This window comes from Opisthocomus hoazin, chromosome 2 (assembly GCF_030867145.1).
Source record: "Opisthocomus hoazin isolate bOpiHoa1 chromosome 2, bOpiHoa1.hap1, whole genome shotgun sequence".
Taxonomy (NCBI): domain Eukaryota; kingdom Metazoa; phylum Chordata; class Aves; order Opisthocomiformes; family Opisthocomidae; genus Opisthocomus; species Opisthocomus hoazin.
The window spans coordinates 98,432,171-98,454,679 of record NC_134415.1 but is presented as its reverse complement, the minus strand read 5'-3'; the positions used below and the strand labels follow the sequence as shown (position 1 = coordinate 98,454,679).

The 22,509-nt window shown below is 37.7% G+C and overlaps 1 protein-coding gene across 2 annotated transcripts in view; it reads right to left on the bottom strand.

Annotated features, from left to right (window-relative positions):
• LMBRD1 (LMBR1 domain containing 1) overlaps positions 1-22,509 on the bottom strand; it is a 95,197-nt gene that overhangs the window by 4,026 nt on the left and 68,662 nt on the right. For both annotated transcript variants that reach the window (XM_075414586.1, XM_075414587.1), the window contains 4 exons: positions 21,938-22,040; positions 20,683-20,787; positions 19,274-19,423; positions 13,078-13,156 (listed from right to left, as the gene is read on the bottom strand). In XM_075414586.1, the coding sequence (XP_075270701.1) occupies positions 13,078-13,156; positions 19,274-19,423; positions 20,683-20,787; positions 21,938-22,040 (437 nt within the window). The remainder of the gene's footprint in view (positions 1-13,077; positions 13,157-19,273; positions 19,424-20,682; positions 20,788-21,937; positions 22,041-22,509) is intronic.

The following is a 22,509-nucleotide window of genomic DNA, read 5'->3' as shown; positions in this document are numbered from 1 at the left end:
TAACATTCAAGCGGTCATGTCAGAGGGCAGTCAGCAGGACACGCAAGCCACCTGACGAACCTCTCCAGTGCAAGGACGGGTGCACCAAGTTCACATTAAGGTATAATGTAATCTCTTTTCTTTTTCTCTCCATTTACTACGCTTCAAACCTCACCTGAAGGCCATTTCAGAGCAGAAATTGGTATCAAAATAATTTGAACCCTAGAGAAAGTAAGCAACCCAGAATTTGCCTGTTCTTCCTCCATTTTGACCCCAGGTTCGGCAATATCCCCTAGGTACAGCTGAAGTACAGACTTCCCAACTCCTAAAGTTGTGAGTGATATACTGCTGCTTACATAGTTCAACTTTTAGCAGCCATCTAACAAGCTAGCAACTTAAAGATACAACTTCCACATTCAATAACTGCTGCTTTAACAACACCACATACTATAGCTCACTATTTCCCAGGGAAAGAAACTTCAGGAGTTAAGGACAGGTCTTTTTCAGGAAGGTCTGCTGCTTGACCTTGCCAAGCAAATCTCCCCCCAAACCAAATCCCTACAGTATGCAGAATGACTGTATCTAAACAGAGAAACAACTCCATTCCTTCCACAGTTCTCCAATGACCTATACTTTGTAAGTTTACCAGAACAATTTAAAATAGTAAGTTAAATACTACTTTATGCAGCAGACCAATTTCTAGAATTCTTACATAGTATCACCAGACAAAAAAGAAGTTTAAACTGGGATTTCACAACTACTAGACACAAGGGATACAACACAAATAGGCACATTCTGCAGACAATTGAAGTGTAAAGCAGCTTAATTAGAGAAAGCATGCTTTTCCACTAATACATTAGCGTGAAAGCACAAGGAAGGCATTTGGCTGAACCAATTGCTCCTGGTTTTCCAGACTAGATCTCAGTCATGCAGAGAGAAATGATTCCTCCCCTCCTTTAACACCAGTCAATAGTACTCACCCTACAGAAGAAGAAAAAAAAAAATTGTAAAGTGGCACACCACTCACAACATTCCATTATCTCCTAGCATGACATGCCCATGGGAAAGGTGATGTTTCCAACAAAGTAAGAAATGCCAGTAAAGTGAAGATGCTTCATAACTGCAGATAGTATTGTCAACACCATCTGCAGCTCTCCAGCTGGTTACTTGAATTAAAAAACAGCTAAAAGACTTTCAGATGGCGCTCTACAGTAATTGGATTAAATAGATGATAGTAAATATTTTAGAACAGTTTAACTTCGAGAAAATATTTCTATGGAATGTGTCACAAGTTCAGCTAACTAAATTTTAGTTATTCCTTCTGAACTAAGGTATTAGCAATAGGCTGACATGACATTTTTAATCAACATATTCCTCCATATGACAAAGTTTAGAATAAGTTCTAACAAATAATCTGAATTAAGATAACTACTTGTTATCCAGAATGATCATTACGAATATTACCGACATATCTTGATCATTTGTAACAAAAGCATACGTAGAAAGCTACCAAGCCTCCAATTTGTAACTGCCACCACTTTAAGAACAGAGCATATTACATAGTGCTGACCCATCAAAGCCAAACAACCAAGATTTAAAACAAAACAATTTTTTAAACAAAGGATCACAAGTGCTAATAGCCATGGCTACCTGAAGAGTCAACTATATTTTACTTCAAGTCCACTGATGAACCATTTCATTCTGGTAAGTTAGAAAACCCTTCGGCTCAGTATACTAATATTTTCAAACAAAGGCTTCTTCCGAGAAGTGAATTAGGTGGTTTAAGATTAATTACAAGGATAAACAAATCTTAAAGCCTGAAAAGTCATTTCACACACTGAAAACTCAAATAAGAACTTACAGATAACACAGTCTGTCTTTTCTGCATCTCAAAATACAGTGAGCTTTCACAAAAGCATATAGAAGGAAATAGTTTTTTAGGGAAGAGTTACAGTTTGTTGTGAACAACATACGTTAAGAACAGTGGCATTCTTTGTGAATCAATACTGAGGTGCACACTTGTTTTACCTCTTCATTAATCAATTGGACAATAAAACAGATTATATCCTCCATAAATCTGTAGATCAAACTGGGAAGAAGTGGGAAACGGACACTCAACGCACTAGACGGTAAGATTCAGAGGGATCTTATTTTTCCAGCCCCTTGAAATTGTCGTCCGAGTTTAACAGAAGTCCTGTGCCTGTAACAAAGTGCCACCATGCAACAGTGCAGGCTGAGGGCTGACCAGATACAATGCAACTTCGCAGAAAGTGACCTCATATCCCAGGAGAGAAACAGAACACGTAATATCAGTGTTCATCTGCAACTCAAATGTAATCAAATATCAGGCTTCACTAACACAGGTACAGCCAGCAGGTCCAGAGAAGCGATTGCTTCCTTCTACTCTGACTAGAACTGCATCTGCAACAGTGCCATTTTGGGCACCCCCAGTAAGAAAGAAGCATTGACATACTGGAGCAAGTCCATCAGAGGACCACTGCAACAGCTAGAGCACACAGCATACAGTGAAGATGTGTTTGTTCAGCTTGGAGTAAAGGTGCTTGCAGGTGTGTCTTACTGATACTTCTAGCTAGTGGGGGCCTACAATATACAGGGCAAGATTCTTCCTAGACATGCACAACAAAAGGTCAGATGACAGAGTTGCAGAAAGAAATATTCCTATCAGGTAACACGAGAAGCTTCACTATCAGCATAGCTAAACACTGAAGCAGACTACCCAAAGAAGTTTCAGAATCTACATCTGTGGAGACACTCACAACTGGAAGGACCTGAGCAACCTGCTCTCCTTGACCTGGCTGGGGGGGTTGGACCAGACTACCTCTTGAGGTCCTGTGTGCGCTCAAAAACCATTACAATTCACACTACATGAAGGTAGATATAGAGACAACACAGCTAGATCTAACACTTAAATATGGTATTTTGGATGGAAAACTCAAGCTGAGACTAAGAACGTCATCCACAGGTAGATGCAGCTTACATGTCCAATTTCAAGCAGAACCTAGGTTTGCTTTCAATCCACTCAAAACTACTTCCAGAGGAAAATCTGCAGCTTTACTTTGCTACAACAGATAAGCACTGCATATTCCAAATCCTAAAAGCACTGAAGGCATGGCTTCAGGTACCCAAGAACACTTAGTGTTTCATACAGCCATGCTGTCAATCATTCAAAAGCTGTATCACAAGCAGCTGCTGCTTGCAGTCCAACTTACAACTTCAGCTTCAAAAAAGGGTTTGATGTGTTCATAAACTTAAATGATACATCAAGTTCCAGAAGGCTTGATATTTCACCTGGGAAAGTGTAATTAAGGGGAAACCTGCATTTCTTCCTTAGAGGCACTATTATTTTCAGGTCTGCATCTGGCCTGTGCCCCTGCTCACAGTTTAAATCCTCTAACTTGCACAGGAACATTTATATGGGATAATGGTTAAAACACATCTCTGGTATCTCGGATGCAGCAGCACTTCAACAGCTGTGACATCATAAACATATTCTTTCTAGGCTTTTTTTTTTATTTCCAGATTTTATTTCTCATCGTGCTACTAAGATACGATGACATACCTATTTTACTATTTACTGTCATTCTTGTAAGCTTCACTTGGGTTATGTGACTTAAGACAAGCAGCATCTTATATCACAGTACAAACAACATTCCTGGAGGCCAAGTCAGTTCCACATTACAATAAAACAAGTCAACTGCTTCTAAACTGTTTTTAAAGATACTCATATTTTCTTACTATGGCTTTCCTGCAACAAAGCTAAAATGCATTTTGACACAGAGTGAACAACTAGAGCAGGAACAGTCGGCTTTGGATGCTGTAACTGGGGGAACACAGCTGGATAGGCCATTCAAGCACCTTCCTAGATTTTATCTGCCACCTACAAGTAGTATCAACATGAATGTTTTTCTCTGCCACAGTGCACCAGTACTTTAAACAAAGTGAGAAAAACACTAGGATTCCTATGAACTGAGCAGGTACAGGGCAAAGATTTCAGGCTTGAACCTGGCCTCAGAGAAACATGCCTTTACTTACTAGAAACTGAACAGCAAAAGATGAAGCAGCCTTTAGACTACTTCTAAGGTCTATGATTGCAAATGTTTTACTGGATGGTAGAATGATTTCCAGATAGGTACACTCCTTACACAACTCATCAAGGTAAACTAAGGGCTCTGACAGAGTTGCTGTTTTACAACCGCAACATTTTCTTTGCAGCAACAGAGATACTGCCTTCTCAAACTTCAAAATAAAAGGAACTTCTTAACTGGTTATCTCCTCTTGGACAAGGAAAGTGTGTTGTAACTGAGACCACCTACGAAAGACTATGAAAATGTGTAAGACCCATGGACTGGCTGTATGTGGCTACAGAATACACAGAAGTCCTATGTAATTTTGCCTTGCAATTCAGAATTTCACCAGGGAAATCATGAAAAGAGTTACAGTCAAACTGACCAAAGTTAAGTAACTTTGCCTATACAGAGAAACAGCACAAGGATGTTAATGGCCCACAAAATCATGACACTTCAACTAGGTAAGAAACCAAGTGGTATCTAATGGTGGAAGACCCATACAGCCGTATTCCATATTCATGACTGCCTAATGTTCAATTGATTTCTCTTAAGAAGCAGCAACACTTCCACTTCTAGCATAAATGAGTGATCGGAATCCCTTTCGACCAGAGAGAAGGAGCGCTACAGTACTGCAAGCAATCCTGAGACACATGTACTGGTTTTCCCATTTAATAAAAAAAAACATTTCAAACACAAAATGGTAAAAATAGGCAGCAAGTAATAAAACCTCAAAATTAATACCATACTAAGAATTCAAACCTCAGACAGAATATGGACTTGTTTCTGGTTCTGGCTTTGGTTATGGACCAAAGTGTTCAGATGGACAAGACAAAATAAATTTCAGGAGTCTTCACATATTAGCAGGTATATCACGAGTTTTGTAATTACACATTTCCCCTTTGCTATTGTACCTATAATCTTGCAACTTAACATCTTCAACCATGTTTCTTTAAGTATTACGGTCACTCCAGGACTTCCAACCACAGAAGTTTGTGTTTAAGATATTACATGTACCACTCTCACAGGTTTCTCTGGAAACAGAATGATGGAGTAGCAGTAACAGCTGGCCCCAGCCACAAATGCAGTATTTCTTTCTTTTCCTGTTGGCTAAACAAGGAAAATGGCTATGCTCTTAGTTGCCTGTTACTCAACAGTTTCTACAAAAGCAATTCTTCACATATTCTCTTCGAGCACATCCCCACTTGTTCCAATTTCTTCTCTGCTGTGACACATATACACACACAAAACTAATACTAGCCTCATTCTGCTGTTGAGCCTGACTTTGCACTTCACAATCTAGCCCCTCTGCTGCTGCGTCTCTGGTTTCATTAGCTAAAAACCAATCTGCTATACAACACTTTTTTAGTTTGTGGCATCCCATACCAGTTATCCTTCTCCCTCAGCTATCTTTCTCCATAAATTGCTTAAACCTTCAAGTTGTCGCTCTTTCAGCTTTCACAATAATGCAAGCATTACAGAGCTTCACCACCCCTTCCCTCAAAGTTAATTTTGCAACAAATTTACACATTTGATACCTTCTCAGACTGCAAAACATGTTGGAAAACACACTACTGGAATGGGTTCATTCATGTCCCAGTTGATGGCATGTAACTACAATAGTTCCCCAGTTAGAGATGTGAATCACTTAGCTCCGAACATTTCAAGCTGGCAGCAGTCTGAAGAACCACAGTGCACTACAGAAGCATGAGAATCAAATCACTCACATGTTAAACAATACTTTGCAATTATCTACAGTCGTCTTAGAGGTCTAACAAGCAAGCACAAAAAGCTGCCTGCTGTTTCCTCCCAGTTGTTGGGGGTTTTGGGCAGGTTTTTTTGGTGGTTTGGGGAAGGTTTTGTTTGGTTTTTTAGCTGGAAGTGGTAGGGAAACGGCACCTAAGAGATCTGTAGAAACCGAAAGTCTAACTGGAAAAAGCCTAGTCCAAAAACCTATGTTATTAACAAGAGCTGCTTAGTAGATTTGGAATAAGAACCTGCCAAAGGACCAGAGCTAGCAGGTGAAGGAGGGGCCAGGAACTTGAAAATCAGAGACTAATGAGAAACCTAGAAAAATTATTTGGGACAAGCTATCATTTAGAAAGCAAACTCTGCTTTTTTGAGTGACTCCAGCTACAGTTAAGTTGCATCCAATATCTCATATTGCATATCTGCAAATCAAACCCGACCTGATATAAAAATCAGGTCATACATAATCAAACTATGTACTCCATGTGAATCAGCCTAGTTTTATTACAAATAGTTAGATCTGATTTTGTAACTACTGCAGCAGTCACACAACAAATGTTTACATTAAATAGCTCAAGAATCTGCAAGTCCCATCAGTGCTGGCAGGGCTTCATAGCATAAGGCAGCTTCCAATAAGATCCTTCAAGATTTTGTACAGAAATGAGAAGGAAAAATGTCATTAGTTAAAGTTTCTGAATGCTAAATAATGAGAACAAAATCCTATGGAACAATCTGGATTACATAACCATTTTTTCTAACACTCAAATTTAAACAAAGTGGCATGTATGAACAAGAAATGCAGGATTTAGTTGTAGAAGGAGGGAACCTGATCTTACAAAAAAACCAAGCACATACAAGCTTGAGCTAAACATAGGCATGAGTGCTCACCACTTTCCTCTATACATTCAAAGAGCCTATCAGTTCTCTTTTTGCCATTTCAGATTCGGAGTTCATCCTAGCATAGCTACAGCATTACAATGGAAAATTGCACCCAGTTATAAGGCTTCTATTTTAGTTTGGTTACAGAGGATCTGAGAGGGTGCCAAGATTTGCATGTATTAACAGACTAGAGCAAAGCCATTTAATGAGATTCAACAAACTAAACCTGATAATCTCATTTTCCACAAGTTTAAAGGATGACCTGATTCTAATGTTTATTGAATACCTTCAAATGAACGAAATACTAATGTTACAAGGCACACGTATAGTGAAAAGGTACAGCATTAACCACCGACTGATATCTGAAGCCATGTTAATTCCAAAAAGATATAGCGTCCTTTTTCTACAGGGAAGCACTAAAACATTGGATCAACCTGCAGAGGGAAAGAGTGTTCTGTGTTTCTGTTGAAACCAGACACCTTTTGAAACACCACGTACAATAGGTTACAAACACTGGTCAGATGCATTTGTATACAAGCCATATAATTGTTATTTCTTGCCTTTAAACGGCTAACTTAAATTTGAACTTCTGCAAGAGATGTTTTCTGAGTCTTCCTTGAACATCTTATTTTTAAGTAACTAAAGGCAACAATTCTTATTTTAAAGATATAACTATTGATAAACTTGGAAGGCAATACCCTAGGGAAGAACACATATGCAAAATTCCAGCAAGCAAGCCGTCAATGGACAGCATAACTTCTCATTTTTATTCTAATCAAAACACTTTCCACTAGCTACCTACTACGTTCTCCAGTATCAGCTTGGTACAAGCTTCAACTTACACTAGTTCAGATTTCTCTTTGAAACTACATTACACCGCTTGACCTTCAATGTTAACTTCATTTTTGCCATGTCCTTTCTACTTGCCTCATACTGTCTTTAGCTGACCACTTAAGAAGGATGCCTGTCCTGTGTGAGAAGGATTCATTGTTTTCCCCACCCTGAAATCACACTACAAGGAAAAGAATTTGGAGGGTAGGGAAAAAGGTAATATATTGACAGATTGATCTCAACCTCTTGATATCCTTACACAGAGTACCTAAGGACAGAATATGAGAAGTATTTATAGCCAGCTAACACTCAAAGAGACATTTGACAAAGTAGGGCAACTTTCAGTGCTGAAATGTCGTACCTATTCTCTGGAGAACAAAAACAGTTATGACAATTAAAGAGTCAAAAAGACCAAATGCCAAATTGTTTTAAATCAGAAGCTGGATGCAAATTAGTGCTTTTCTTGTTAGTGATGCTCTTAAAACAATGGCTTTCTTTCCATCCTTTCCCATCTTCTGCCTCCTTCAGACACACAATTTATAATACAATTAACTAATCCAATCAGGTTTCCCTCACAGTTCAGACAGGATTTTCCCAGTCCAGTATCATTCATCCAACCTAGTTGCAGGACACATCCTAGGCAGTGAGAAAGACCATCTTTATGAACTGATCCTTTCTAATTCTATTGGGCGAGCCATATTTGAAGATGGATGGGAAACATCTGTATGGAGCTTCAGCAGCTGTAGTTACAAGGCTACTGTTTAAGTTTTCTGCATGGCTGTTCTTAAGAATGTTGTGTAGTGAATTCATCAGTTGTCTGTAGCAAGATAAATATATTATTTGATTACACCAGCAGAAGTAGCTCCCAATATTTCATTGAAAATACTTCCAATACATGTTGTAATTAATGTTTCTCAGTGATGAAAAGATTTGATGACATTGCTATTTATAGAGGGGCCAACTATGATGCCTTCTTCTGGTAAGAGAACTGCCTCTATTAAAAGACATTTTGTAGGCGAAGTGTTGGTAGGTTTCTTACTCAAAGGGGTTCTTACACTGGGTTCACTACTTCCTTTTAATAATGGGTGCATACCCTTCAAACCTTTGTAAGAAACTTCAGCTCTTATTCCAAAGTACTGATAATATCACAGCATCTCACTTTACTGTTGGGCTTAAATCCAACAGGCAATAAAACTAGGATGTTGATGCAAGAAGAGAATATGCAATTGCTTTACTGCTAAACCCCATTTAACATTTCAGAGTACTTAGTAAATGCAGCCTCTTCTCTCTCCAGTTACTACCTCTTGGAGGGAGAAAGGTAGTTCAGAGCAGCTCGTATCTTTCCACAGCAGTGGGGTGCAGAAAAATGTGTCGGAATTATGTTTCTACAACTGCACGTCCATCAATTGTCTGCAGAAGATCTACAGCATTCTTAGTTACTCCTATTTGCAGCTGCCAAACAGGCTTTCTGCAGTCAAAAGTTCAGCATCGTGCTTAATTATATTGAGTTCTCATGATTATAGAGAACTTCAATGTTAGATATAAGTAGAGATTCAGGGTGAAGTACTAGTAAGGTAATTTAGTGAAGTAACAGGAAAATGGACCAAGCCCTCACCAAAATCCTCATTTTGGCTTTTTGTAAAGCATTTCATAACTTTGCAAATGAATTCATGCACAGTAAGTCCTGCTCAGTTCAAAGCCTTAAAAATTGAGATAACCTTCTTTCTATCCCACCTTACACGCAGTTGGAGTCAGTGCAGGTCTATGCAAAAGGCCCAGCAGATGGACTGTACCCAGCATTTAGCAGGCTTTGGGTAAGGCTCATTTCTCAGTTAAGGAACTGAGAGAATCCAAGTCAAGGGGGATTCATACCATGTTCTGCATTTAAAGTGAATGATGCTTAAAAAACTACTTTCATGGTTTTCTGGTCTAGAAAGAAGCACAGTGTTTATCAGCTCTCATAATTAAGGTTGGGAAAATACTTGTATACAGGCTTTCAGCTGAGTCACTGCTCATTTACATTAAATCTTATTAACCTGTTTAGCTAAACCTATACCAAGTTTTCAATGCATTAGTCCAGCTGCAAGTCTTAATCACCTAATTGAACTCCTTTGCTTGACCTTATGCTCAACTGAACTGTGGAACCAACAGTTCAGCTTGCACAAGTCCTTGAAAACAATGATCAAATAAGCCCAACCGTATCAAACAGTGAAAACTAATGCTTGTTTTGCCTATAACAAACATATTAAATTTGCTGCTCCAAAAAAGTATTTAAAAATTTTATGTTAACCAGAACACAAGACTTTTGTGCAAGATGTTTAAATGTAACTAAGAAAAAGCTACTTTACTGAGTTACAAGATATAGCCTGCTCTGTTACTTTTTGGCTTCTGTTCTGTCTGTTTCATGTAGTTACACTATCACAGCCTCTGGCATTCCGTATAAAGCAGATTCACCTCCTACATCCCAGGAGCAGAGACAAGCTTTGCTGCATGAAAGCAGACAACGTAATGCTAAACCCCCACAAATTATACATTTAACCATAAATACTTAAGAGTGTGGTTTTGTGGTTGTATTTTAAACAGCCTTTGTTTCTTCAGAAAGTGTAATTGTCCTTTTCATCAGGCCAAACGCTGGTTTGAAACACATATACAGAAAACACTGTCCATTAAAGCCTAAAGTTTTAATAACACTGAAGTTTTTGAGTACTAGTTGCTACAACATGATCAGGTCTCTTCTACCATCTTGGAAAGAAAAAATGCACTTAGTTACAGTAAGTACAGATCATAGCTACAACACCCGAGTATTCAAAAAAACCGAGTAGATTGCTATACACTTTTCTATCAGCACAGCCACTAAAACACAAAACAAACTATAACATTTAAGGAAAAACACCTGTTAGAATTAATTCAGTTTAAATAAAGTGCTGAGAAGACAAATAAATATTTGCATTTAATTCCAGTTCAGTGGTTTACATAAGATAAAACCCTAGTACCAGTGAAGTCAATAAAAACGACAAGTGTTTGGCCAATCATTTTCTTAACTCAAAGTTAGCTGCATTTATTGTTGCTCTGTGTCTAGTATCCTTAAGAACATGAGAAATTGTATTTAAAAAAATCTAGTTCCTACCTTCAAAATAAGTTTCACTTGTCAACGTATTCTACCTGATCATAGAGCATAAGAGTAGTATCTAAAATAGTTCTTAGTTTTCATTATCAAGGATTAAAAGTAGCAGCTGTTCCAAGGCAAGCATTATATTTCCACTTTCTAAAATTGACTGGATGAAACAGTGAATAAAGTGTTTTTACTAAGCACTATTTTTTTTTTTTTAAGAGTTGAACACTAGAAAAGAAACTTTTATTTCATTTAGAAAAACACTTTAATGGCCTGATTGCATCTGTACAGAACTCCACTATAGCCTTTTGATCACACTAACGTTCACATTGAAGAAATATCCATCCATCTTTTACTTACACTAGGCTAGCATAGGACAGCATATCAATACCTTCTCCATCTCTTTCCTATTAAGCAGGCAGAACATGACTCAAAGATACCCAGTGCAATCACATGTGTTAATGATGGCAAACCAAAACCATCACATACACAGGCCACCTCTACTGTTCAGCACATCAGACCACTAGTTTTAAGTATCAGCTATATTTTTTCCATTGATCAAAGCAAATCATGGAAAAAATCATGCAAAGTATTCCAGGTACTCAAAAATATCAAACACAGAAGGAATTTAGGAAGTTTCAGGCCAATTCCAGTTCCTACAATTAAGCAAGAAGTCCGAAGAAATCAAACTATTAATTTCTCTCAGAAAAGCCAAGACTAATTCACTTTGATACCAGTGAGTATTCTTCTCCCAGCAAACACTAGCCAAGCTGTTTATAAGAAACAAAGGTCTGTACAACTTGCTCAAAGTGATCTCATTTTGAAAGATGACAGATTTTGCTCTTCTAAACTCTGTTACAGAAGAGCTGCTACTTTTAATCGCAAAAATATGGCAGCTTAAATATGAATTGGACAATAAATTTGTCAAAATATCAAAACACTTAAAACTGCATTAAGTCTAAAAGTAGCCATCAAAAATAAAGGTGGATGAATGATTTATCTGAAGTATGGGAAAGAAGAGAAAAATCCATCCCCCTTTGGAAATAAGATGAATCACCAGGAATAAGACAAATAACTGTATTAAATTTGAAGATGAGTTTAAATATAAGGGAATCACTTTTCAAAAGCGACTACAGCCTGATGGATTGGGAACAAAGAACTAATAGTCCACTTACCTCCACCAGTACAAAAACAGTTTAAATATTATCTGTCCTAATACCACAATCAGGAAGAAAGCTTGAGGAGCTGCTAAGATCTTCTAGAAGCATAGTCAGAATTCAGTAGTTACCAAAAACTGATAAGATGAGAATACAAGACAACTATTTATCTTATCAATTGACAAACACTGTCAAGCTTTTCTCTAAGTATATAGATGCATACATAATTCAGCTCCTCTTTTATACAGAGGAGCTGAAAGTTTGTCAGAATGAGAACAATTGAGAGCTTCAGCCTGAAAAAGTCTGGACCATTCCAAAAGCAATAAATCTTTTGCTGAGATCAGTTTTTCAAACAAGAGACCAAAGCAACCAATAAAATTGATGGTGACCTTAAATAGCAGTATTGCAATGGCTAGAGCAACTCAAACTGCAAAAAACATTTATACGCAGAGGTAAGGGAAAGGCAACATTGTAAACAACAAATCTAGCATGATTTCAGTTAGCTTTTTTTTTTAGTGACACCAGGCTAAAATTCATTCCTAGTTTTAGCCAAGTTTCACAGAGCAGTAAAGTCGAAAGAAAACATTACCATTCTCGCAAAAAAATTCAGCATTAAGGCCTGCGTAAATGGAAAGTCAAGCTCCACAATTATCCACCTGCTTGCTAGTCACTACTCCCAGCTGCAGAATATCCACAACACATCTTGTGCCCAAGTAACTGATCAAAAAGGGACAGTTAATAACACAGATGAGCAAACATTGCCTGTAACATCCAGTGTAATGATCAATTAATAGTAAGAGGATTACAGGAAAATAGCCTAAGACATCAAGTTTGACACATATTGTTACTCATAGAACAGCCCAGAATTCTCTTACCTGTGGAGTTGCACTGAGAAGTTCAGATCTTAGATTTTCCTGAGTATATTGCGAAATTTAATAGAACACTTCTCTGGATGTTTTTATATTAAACATAAACACTGAAGTGACAGTTCAGCTGCTAAACTATTCACCAGCTAGGGTTTATTATTAAGGTCTTTTACATACATGTTAACTTCAAAATTACCCATTTGCTTTAACTGGAATATTTTGTTACACATGGTTTCCACTAAAAATAGTCAATTCTTCAAATGAATTAAATAAGTTGTAAGCAAGCCGTTTTCTGGACACAGGTATGCAAAGCTTCATATTAAACCAAAGCAAGTTAAAACCATGAAGAGATTGAGCAGCTTATTACAGCTGAGCATGCACATATAACATAGGAAATACAAGCAATTAATTCATCTTACCTTCAGGTGCATCTGCATCACAGTTTTTAGATACAAATGTTGTCACATTCCTTGGCTGGCCATCAATTGTCTTATTACTCTGTGTTATAAATACAGGAAATTAGAACACTACTCTACCAGCAATGTTCTTCCACACACAATGATAATCCTCGAAACAAACACATCTCCCAATAAAATAATAATTTTATAGAAAAGGCTTTGTCAAACCTCTTACGATATTCAAAAGAATGAAGATTGGTTTTGAACAGTACATGCAAAGTAAGCTGTAAGTGGTACAATGTGCATATTGCTACATATGCCTTCATTTAGAAAAAATTAATAGCTTGTGTTCTTTTTGAAGACTCATGAAAAATAAAAATGTCATCTCAGAAACTAAACCTTTAAACTGTGTATAAAATGAATTTGGAACTCTGCTTTGTTGATGAAGATACTATGGAAATGTTAGGCTTGCATAATGATACCAAATACAGCTTACTTCTGGTCTAAAAGTCAGGATGATAGTATCCAATATACTTAGATAGCCAGAATGGAGGAAGAAAAATTATGCTGAAGTGAACTATCAAAAACCCAAATATTCCTGTTTAAATGTCTCAAGTCTTTGGAAAACTGATCCCTTCAGCAACCACATGAACTCTTTATGTACCACACTTTTTGAATAATCAGTGAATAATTTCAGCAGAGTCCAGCGCAAATCCTTTGTACTACATTGATTTCTTCATAGACTAGCTCACTTCAAAGGGCCTCATATTTACTGTACTTATTTTCACCCCATGATTTCCTAAACAGGAAGCCCTCTAAAGAAACCAGTAAGGGTCAACACCTTTCTTCCTTCATCCCTTAAAACCTATCAGAAATTAGTACAGGCTGGCACATGGAACTAAGTGTTTCTCTGACAACTTAATGAACAAAGTTTATCAATATTAAGTAAATTCAGCTTTCACTCTCAACACTCAAAGTAGCCAAGTGCCTATCCTAAAAAACAGCAGTTTGTATGAACAGTTAACTTTGTTTCATGCAAACACATGAAAGCATGGAGACCACTACTGCCTTAGAAGAAAGTGATCCAAAAGGAGTATGATTAGCCACAGGAATCAGGAACTAAAGTGGAACCAAAAATAAGACGACAATGTGTAGATAGAAACAATAGCATCAGAACAGAAAACACAACATTTCAATTATTCAGTGTACATTTAGCAGTGGTCCAGCTCCAGGAGGTATTCCAGCCACCTGTCACCATTACTGCTTACAGTGCTCAGTCATAGAGAGTGTTTTTTTCAAAAGAACAGCATTATACGTTGTACAATTAAACAGGGGCATACAAAAAGCACAAAACAATTAGAATCTTGCTATTTCAAAGTTTTGTCTTCCTTATCTTCATTCATTTTGATTTTGAAATAGTAAGAATTTAAAAGTACAACATGCAACAATAGCTAGACCTGTGGGTTTTCTTTGATAATACCTATGCTTTTTTCCATATCTGGTATTATTCTGGTTTTCCCTGAACACTCTTGTAATTTAAGATACCCGACATATCTGGATTCAAGTCCGAATGCTTTCCACAAGCTCAAGGCAATGGGATGTACCTTAAAATCATAAAGCCAGCCTCTCTTTCCCTAGCAATCTTTTCTTCTCTCCTGTACAAGGCAAAACCTTGCAAAGGTCCACTGAAAGGTTTTTACCTTTTCACAAAGCAGACATAAGAATTGAAATGTGTATTCCAAACCAGAGATATGAAGTAAAGCACTTCATTGTATTAAACCTTCCTAATAAAAATTAAGAACCACATTTGCCACGCTGAGGAATAGTAATCTCATTAAATCTATCAGCTGAACACCATTTTCACTTTTACATAGCTACAATTTCTAGCATTCGAATTTAAGATCCTTCAATATAAGTAGTACCACACAAAGCAAACTACACAAGTATTAAACAAAAGTAATCTTGCACAAAGCTAACTCCCACAGAAGAGAAATAAGTTGAAAGTTATTACCTTAAGGATTAACTGAAAACTGACAAAATTTGTGTTAAGACTCAGCAATAGTTCAGTATCACTTCATCCAGTGAAATAAATTACAGTAAAGAAACAAAACTGTACCTTTGTCAGCACAGAATTCATTTCTGCATGCTAGAACTCTTATAAGCAGGTCCCTGAAGAGGACAGGATCTGCTCTCTTAAGCCCAGGGTTGTGATCCTACTATTTGCCCTGTTCTCTCCTCTTAGGATCCCGACCTTTCACGATATTACGCTCCCTGCAGCCAAGACTGCCCTTGATCACTTCTTCCTTGTTTTCAGCACCTGTCCAAAACACTGTCTCCTTATTTCACCTCCTCAGTTGTCTGTGTCACGAAGTCATCAGTGCACTCCAGAAGCCTCCTAGATTGCTTGTGCTCAACTGTGTTGCTTCTCCAGCAGACACCTGGGTGGTTCAAGCCTCCTGTGAGGACCAGGGATTGTGAACATGAAGTTACTTACAGGTGTCTTAAGAGAGCATCTGCTACTTCTCCTGATCAGGCACCCTGTAGCAGACAGTATCACCCATGCTGATCTGCCCCCTAACCCGAAGTACTTAGCTGGCTTATCCATCCCAAGGCAAAACCCTACACATCCCCACTGCTTGCTTACATAAAGGCCAGCTCTCCCTGCTGGACACCCCAGCCTGTCCCTCTTAGAGCCCACACCTATCCAAGGCAGCACTCCAGTTGTGTGAGTACTTCACCACATCTCTGATCCCAGTGAGACTGCAGACCTGCAGCAGCATGCAAATTTCTAACTCCTTTGTTTCCCCCGCTGCATGCACTATTGAGGCACTTCAGAGGCACCCAAGTTGTGTTGATTTCCCAGAAAAAGGTATGAGAGCTTTGCCCTTAATGTTGTCATCTCAGCACTTTCGTATTAGCATATCTATATAAGTGAAGTAGAGCCCCTTTTGCCCTGCAGGGCATGAAAAAAAAATGACTGGATAGGGAAAAGATGCATAAATGGCAGTAGAGATGTGTCTACAGAACAATTCTTCCAAATAATTTACTTAGCATTATATAGTAGAGCACTCAAGTCACAGACATTTTCAATATGAGTATTGTCAGAGTAAAGATCCAGTGTTCCAATTTTCACACCCAGTCCAAAGCTGACAGCAGGACGCCTCAAGGACAAGCAGGAGACAAAAACCAAGTACAGTAACTCAGTATGTGTGCTTCAAGCGCTGACACATTTTGGACACTCGGGGAAATAGCAAGCTATCATATCAAGGGTTGAGTTACAGTGTTATGCTTATATAACTCATTCCTGCTTATGATCAGGATCAAGAACTTAAAGATCTATTTGCACACTGAACCATCTAAGGGATATTTCTGGACTTCTGCTGACAAACGGAGACACTCAGTGTCCTGTGGCTTAGCTGCACTGCTCTGATATATGTGAAGACTGAGGAAGAAAACTGACTGCTGCTGCTTTGGCCCTCAACCAGGGAAAGGTATCAGTGTCACCTACAGCAAGACTGGTCCAGACAGAAGTGAAAAGGCCAGCATAAGTATTACAGGTCCACTATGTAGAAACATCAGCAAGCAGTGGTCTTTCTTTCAGACAACAGGAAAAACTTGGCCTCACTGAACAAAAACAGCAGTTACACTTCAAGTATGGGCAAACTCATGTTTTTGTTACAAAGCTGAGAAGGTAGCCTGGATGTGGACAGAACTCTTTACCTTTGTGAAAGGATACAAGCTACTCACGGCTGTTTAGCAGATGATACAGAGGTTGTCTTAAGAGATGAAACCAAGCGTTCCTCAGTGTCTGAAGAGCTATGCAACCTGACTAAAGCCCTACACAGGGCATCAGTGATATGGGCACTGTATCCAAAAGAAGCTTTCAAAAGTTTCCTATAGACACCATAGCTGAGGACACTTTTGATTAAGTGGGGACACACGCTTCAAACATCCCAACAGTCAAAGAGTAAAATAAAGCAAGTAGCCCAGGTCTAGCTAATGTTAATTGCCTCACAATAGCTCCATTTTTCTACACATACTCAATTTTCAGGAAAAGTCAACAGCACTTCAAAGTTAGAAGGTCTTGTCAAGAGTAACAGTCTCCAAAGAACAGTTCAAGATTCAAACAGGATTCTAACCTGTCTAATGCATCACTAACGATTTTGGTTACAAATTAGTTTGGCAGGTTACTAGATTGGGAATTACTGTAGAGCAAAGAAAAGCAGGAAGTGCTTCTTCTCCACACTGTCTTTCTGTGAGCCACCCGATTCTGACATACATGTTTATCAGTCCACTCATCCACTAAGGTGACTTCGAATATTGCTTATTTATTGCTTGGTTAGGCACAGTGTTGGTTACCAGTGGTGTTACTTAGTGATGAAATGGACTGTGGTGTGGAAGCAGTGAAAATGTAGACTGTCCAAACAAACTGGCGCATACAGCTTCCATCATCAGGAAGCTTGTGATATGCAAAATTGTGTTTCACCTGCCCAGTTCCTGTGTATGTTCCTGGCCACTTCTCAGTTTCATCATAACCAATTCATAACTCTTAAGAATCTCCTCATTGCTAACATACGCAGAAAAATCTGTCACTCTTCTTCATTCCCAGCCACCATATCTCCTCTTTTCAAAGCACAAAAAATTAATATCCAGCTATCAGAGTAGTCAGACACAGAAAATGTCTGATACATTCCAAAAGATTCTGAGATGTTGTCTGAAAACCTTGTATTTACTTGGTATGCCAGAGCAGTCCAGATGTAATTTACCAGAATACTCTTTTTGCTTCATGTTATTTTAACAAAACAGTTTCTACCCAAGTTACTTTATGCACTTTAAACACAGCTGTTTGAAATGGGACACAAGAAGCTAAACAACTGTGATGGCTATTTTGACCATAACACTTTTTTAATCCTTTAAATGAAAAGTTGTAGTGCTATTCAACCATTCCAACTAATCCTTCTTGCAGTGCTCACCAGAATTGTTTCAATAGCTGTCTGAGCAACATAAGAGCCTCCCTACTGCTGTGCTCTGCTCTTTTGACCCTTTTAATTACAAACTATGTATCTATGTTCAGATACTATTTGTCATAAACAGCTAACTCACAAATGTTTGTCAAGTCCAAATCCTTCTGTCCCCCTCAATATACACACATTATTTTACTGAAACATGCCATTTTATTCATAAAGCAAAACAAACTGCTAGCTACAGTCTTTATGATTCGCTTTTCTCTTCAATCTTCCATGTTATCTGTAAGCTTTACCATGAAGTATTCTTTTTCTCAAGTCACCAAAAAGCTTAAAGCTCAGCTTGGTAGGACCCTTAATAAGACTGTCCTTCCCACCCTTCCACCCACAATGGTTCTGCACTGTAATTAGAGACATACAATCAGTCTACAGGATAAAAAAACCAACCAAACAAACTGCCCTTTCAAGAGACCTGAGGTTATAACTAGTTCAGATACAGATACATGTTTTTCTAGGCTACATACACAGTGAATAATCATACCACAAATTCTATGTAAACGCACCATAGAATTAAACTGCTTTCCTAAACTGATGTTCAGCTTACTTTTTGTTGCTACTGTAATTCTGACAAGTTGAGCCAATTTATAGATACCTAAGCATGTTTATTTTGTATTAGTTATATCTAGCACAAAATGTAATAAACATGCATTAAACCTCCTAAATACCGAATGTTCAAGTTGCCTACAGAACAAGAACTGAAATGAGTTTCATAAAGTTAGATAGTCCAAAGTATCTGAAATGTGATTAATCAGCCTATACTTGGATTCTTTCTGATTACCCTCTACTGTACCAAGTTATCTTTGTCACTTCTCACAAATACACACATAAAAGCTATCAACTGTAGAACAACATTACTTTCAGTCTACAGAGAGCCTTAAAAACTACAATTAACCCTCACTGCAGTCAAAGAGTATCACTACAAAGTCTAGTGGAAGCTAGCTAGCAGCTGCCTTATCAAAACAAGTAAAGCAATATTCAAAGTTTTACACTGTCTGAGGATGATCTAGGAATTAAGTTGTTTCATATAGTACAACCAGTTTCTGGCTTGTGCATTATCAAGAGATCTACTAGTAGTTAAACCTAGCTACAAGAAAGTCTTCAAAACTGAGAATGTGCCTAGCTTTAAAAGTCATGGTAAACAGTACAGTTTTGATACAGAAGGTAGGATTTAAAAGAAAAGTATTACATCTCACCTGTACCAGGTATTTTTGGCTTCCATACATTACATACTGAGGGGCAAGACTGTAGATCATGTAACTTGTATGAAGAACTATTAACAGAAGTATCATACAGAGAAACAAGAGTGCCTGAGGTCGAGTTTTTCCTCGTCTGATTTTGTAAAGCTAAAAACAGAACACATACACAAATATAAGATAATGATTTTTTTTTTTCTGACAGCATTTAAAGTGTTCTTTAACTCACGTAACACCTTTGATTCTACTGACAAAAGTGGGAGGTTGCTAAAATTATCTTCTGGCAACTTAATTCCAATGACTCAAAGCAGGTTTTCAGGTCTATTTATCTGAATTTCAAAGCACAGCTATTTAACCAAACTAATTTTATTAATGACCCAGAACATTTACAAACCAGCAGTCAGTGGCAAGGTTTAAATGGTGTTGCCTATCATGGATAACAAACTGTGCCTTGGTTTGTCAAAGAATATTGTGTCTTCCAGTCAAGGAGAGGCATCATCTATTACCACACCTCTAATCCTATCTAGAAACAGAGGAGGGAGTTATGAGCTAGTATTCCCAGGCTCTGAGAAAACTTCGCATCATATAGTGGCATCTTAGCCACTTTACACTGCAGGGAACAAAATCCCTCGCTGTTACCTTGTAGATATCACTTTACTCTGTAATCCCCAAAGGCTCAACTTGAGGTACCATATTAGGGTAAAGCAGCTGGCAGCTGAGGGGTAAATGATGGCAGACAAAAACCAACAGAAAATCTTACCACTCACTGCAAAGACTCAGGGCCTCTGTTCACAATTCTGGGGTGTCACCACATGAAAAGGTGACAGTATTAATGGGAAAATAGGTACAGAAGCAGGGAAATTTTTAACCAAGTGTCACAGGCATGAATGGCATGCTGCTGGATACAAAGCTGCTTTTCAAATACAGCAATATATTAATTTGCATTGTATTTAGAATGTCATGTCATCACTGTACTGTTTTATCTCCTATCAAGCTAAACAAACTTGTTTTCCAGCTAAAAAGCAAGTCAAGCATTATTGATTGCATGCACTTTTCAGATTTTGACCATAAGACTCACTAATATTTCCAGTATATCAGAATCATATGGCTTTAAGTTAAAAGTCAGAAACCAAAGTGCCACTGATTAAACACTTAAGTCAGCTGACTGTATTGCTTATCAAACTAAAACATCAATTTTGGTCTGATCAGTTAGCAAACAGAACACCTTTCAAAAGCAACAAAAAGTATACAATAGGCTTCTAATACTCATTAGACATACAGGACAATGCTGTTTGCAACATCCAGTATTTATGAAGCAGTACATAAAGACTATTTATTATTACATTCAGTATCACATATTTGTTAAATATTACTGAGTATTATAAACTAAACCCTTAAGTAATATTTACCCTTATCCAGAAGAACCATATACCCATATTTCGAATCCCTGCCATTGAAGTGAAGATAAAGTACATAACAATAGTTGTAATAAGAATATAATCAAGTGGAAAAACCTAAAATGAGAAGAACACAAGCAGTTAAAAAGACAAAAAAAACATTCAAACTAGAAAACAAGCTCTTCCCCCACTGAAAGCTAAATAAGTAGTTTCTACTTACAGCATCTGAGGAGGTAAGAGTCCTTCCATTTAAAAGTTTTACACATTTGGCTGCTAACAGCGCTTACACAATTAGTTTCGGAAAGCAACCGAGCATTTTTCTTAATTTAAAACTTGGCCTAAAAAGGTATAATCCTTCAAAATTATGGCAAGAAATACTTAATGCCATTTGGAGAGTACATTTAAAAGAAAGTCCACAGTGGCAACAATCCTTCTAGGATTGTATAGGCATTCTATTTGTGAGTATTTCTGAGCATATTTGCATACAGCTCTTGATTTCTGGATTTATATTAATAACAGCTTGAGATAATACTGCTGCTGAACACTAGTCTTCTCAGTAAACTGCACGCTTAGGTGTTCAATGGTTTAGAAACAATAGGGAAGCAATGTATTGTGCCAACCCATTATACCCAGAATAAGCAAAGAACTCAGCTAGCGGGGAGTAAAGCACTAGCTTACATTAAGTCTTCTCTTTTTCTTTGCTTCCCCATGACTGACTGCCAAATTCATATGCGGCCTTGTTGCCTTCCAACCCTACTGACATTAACAAATGTTTGTTCTCATTTAGGGTTTGTTTCAGAGACTAATGCATTACTATAATATACATAAATGCAGAGTGTAATATACCTTTCAAGGTGCAATAAATATATTAAAAAGCAAAAAAGTGCATTTACCTCACTTAAGGGGGAGCAACTATTCATTACACAAACAACTATAAGGTAGGTACAGTATGGGAGAAAGTTGCTTTTATGCTGTGCATGGTAACTACAAGTGATGGCAGTCTTCATTGCCATTATGTTCTCATCAGATGGAAGTTAGTCTCAAGCACCACCTTCCCCCAGCAACTGGCTTCCATCCACCCAAGACTTTCATATCAGTATCTAATAGCTAGAAGATTTTTAACAAGGAAGTTGCCTTGCTTTTACAGCACATATACCTAGACAATTTTGTTTTAATTAATTGGGGAGAAGCATAGTTTGCCTTTTGACAGCTTACCAGAAAGTAGAGCAGCATCCTTACATATGTACATTACCAATTTTTTACTTACTGTTTGAAGAACAGGTAACAGCATATTCAATGGATTGGTCAGATTAGTTCCTAAAATTATAAATCCCAAGTCGAAGCCAGCCGAATGCAGAGCTTTATCCAAACTGCAGTAATTAAGAAAAAATGGGTAACTACTATGGTTCTTCCAAAGCTTTGTCTTCAGTTTAACTTAAAAGAGCAGCTCAAAAAAAGCTGAACTAAACCTAAAGACTAACAGATTTTTCACATATAGACACACGCTTTGTTTTACCACACTCATTGTACTTGTCCTGTGAAAAAGCATATTGATTTCTGCATCTCCGTGGCATTTTAGCTTTTCACTAGTTGGGCAAATAAGCCCTATGAACTAAATCTGAAAAATTGAACTGCCAATATTTAAGACCTCTAGTTAGTGTCAATCTTCATTGAAATCCACTAGATTTGCAGCTAGCTATATTGCTTTCAATGCCACGAAACAATTACAATGTAATGCACACCATAATGGATTATACATGTCATTTACTGCAAGAACTTAAGCACCTGTTACCCAGCCCAAGTACCTACAAGCATTAAGATTCATTCAAGCAATCAGAA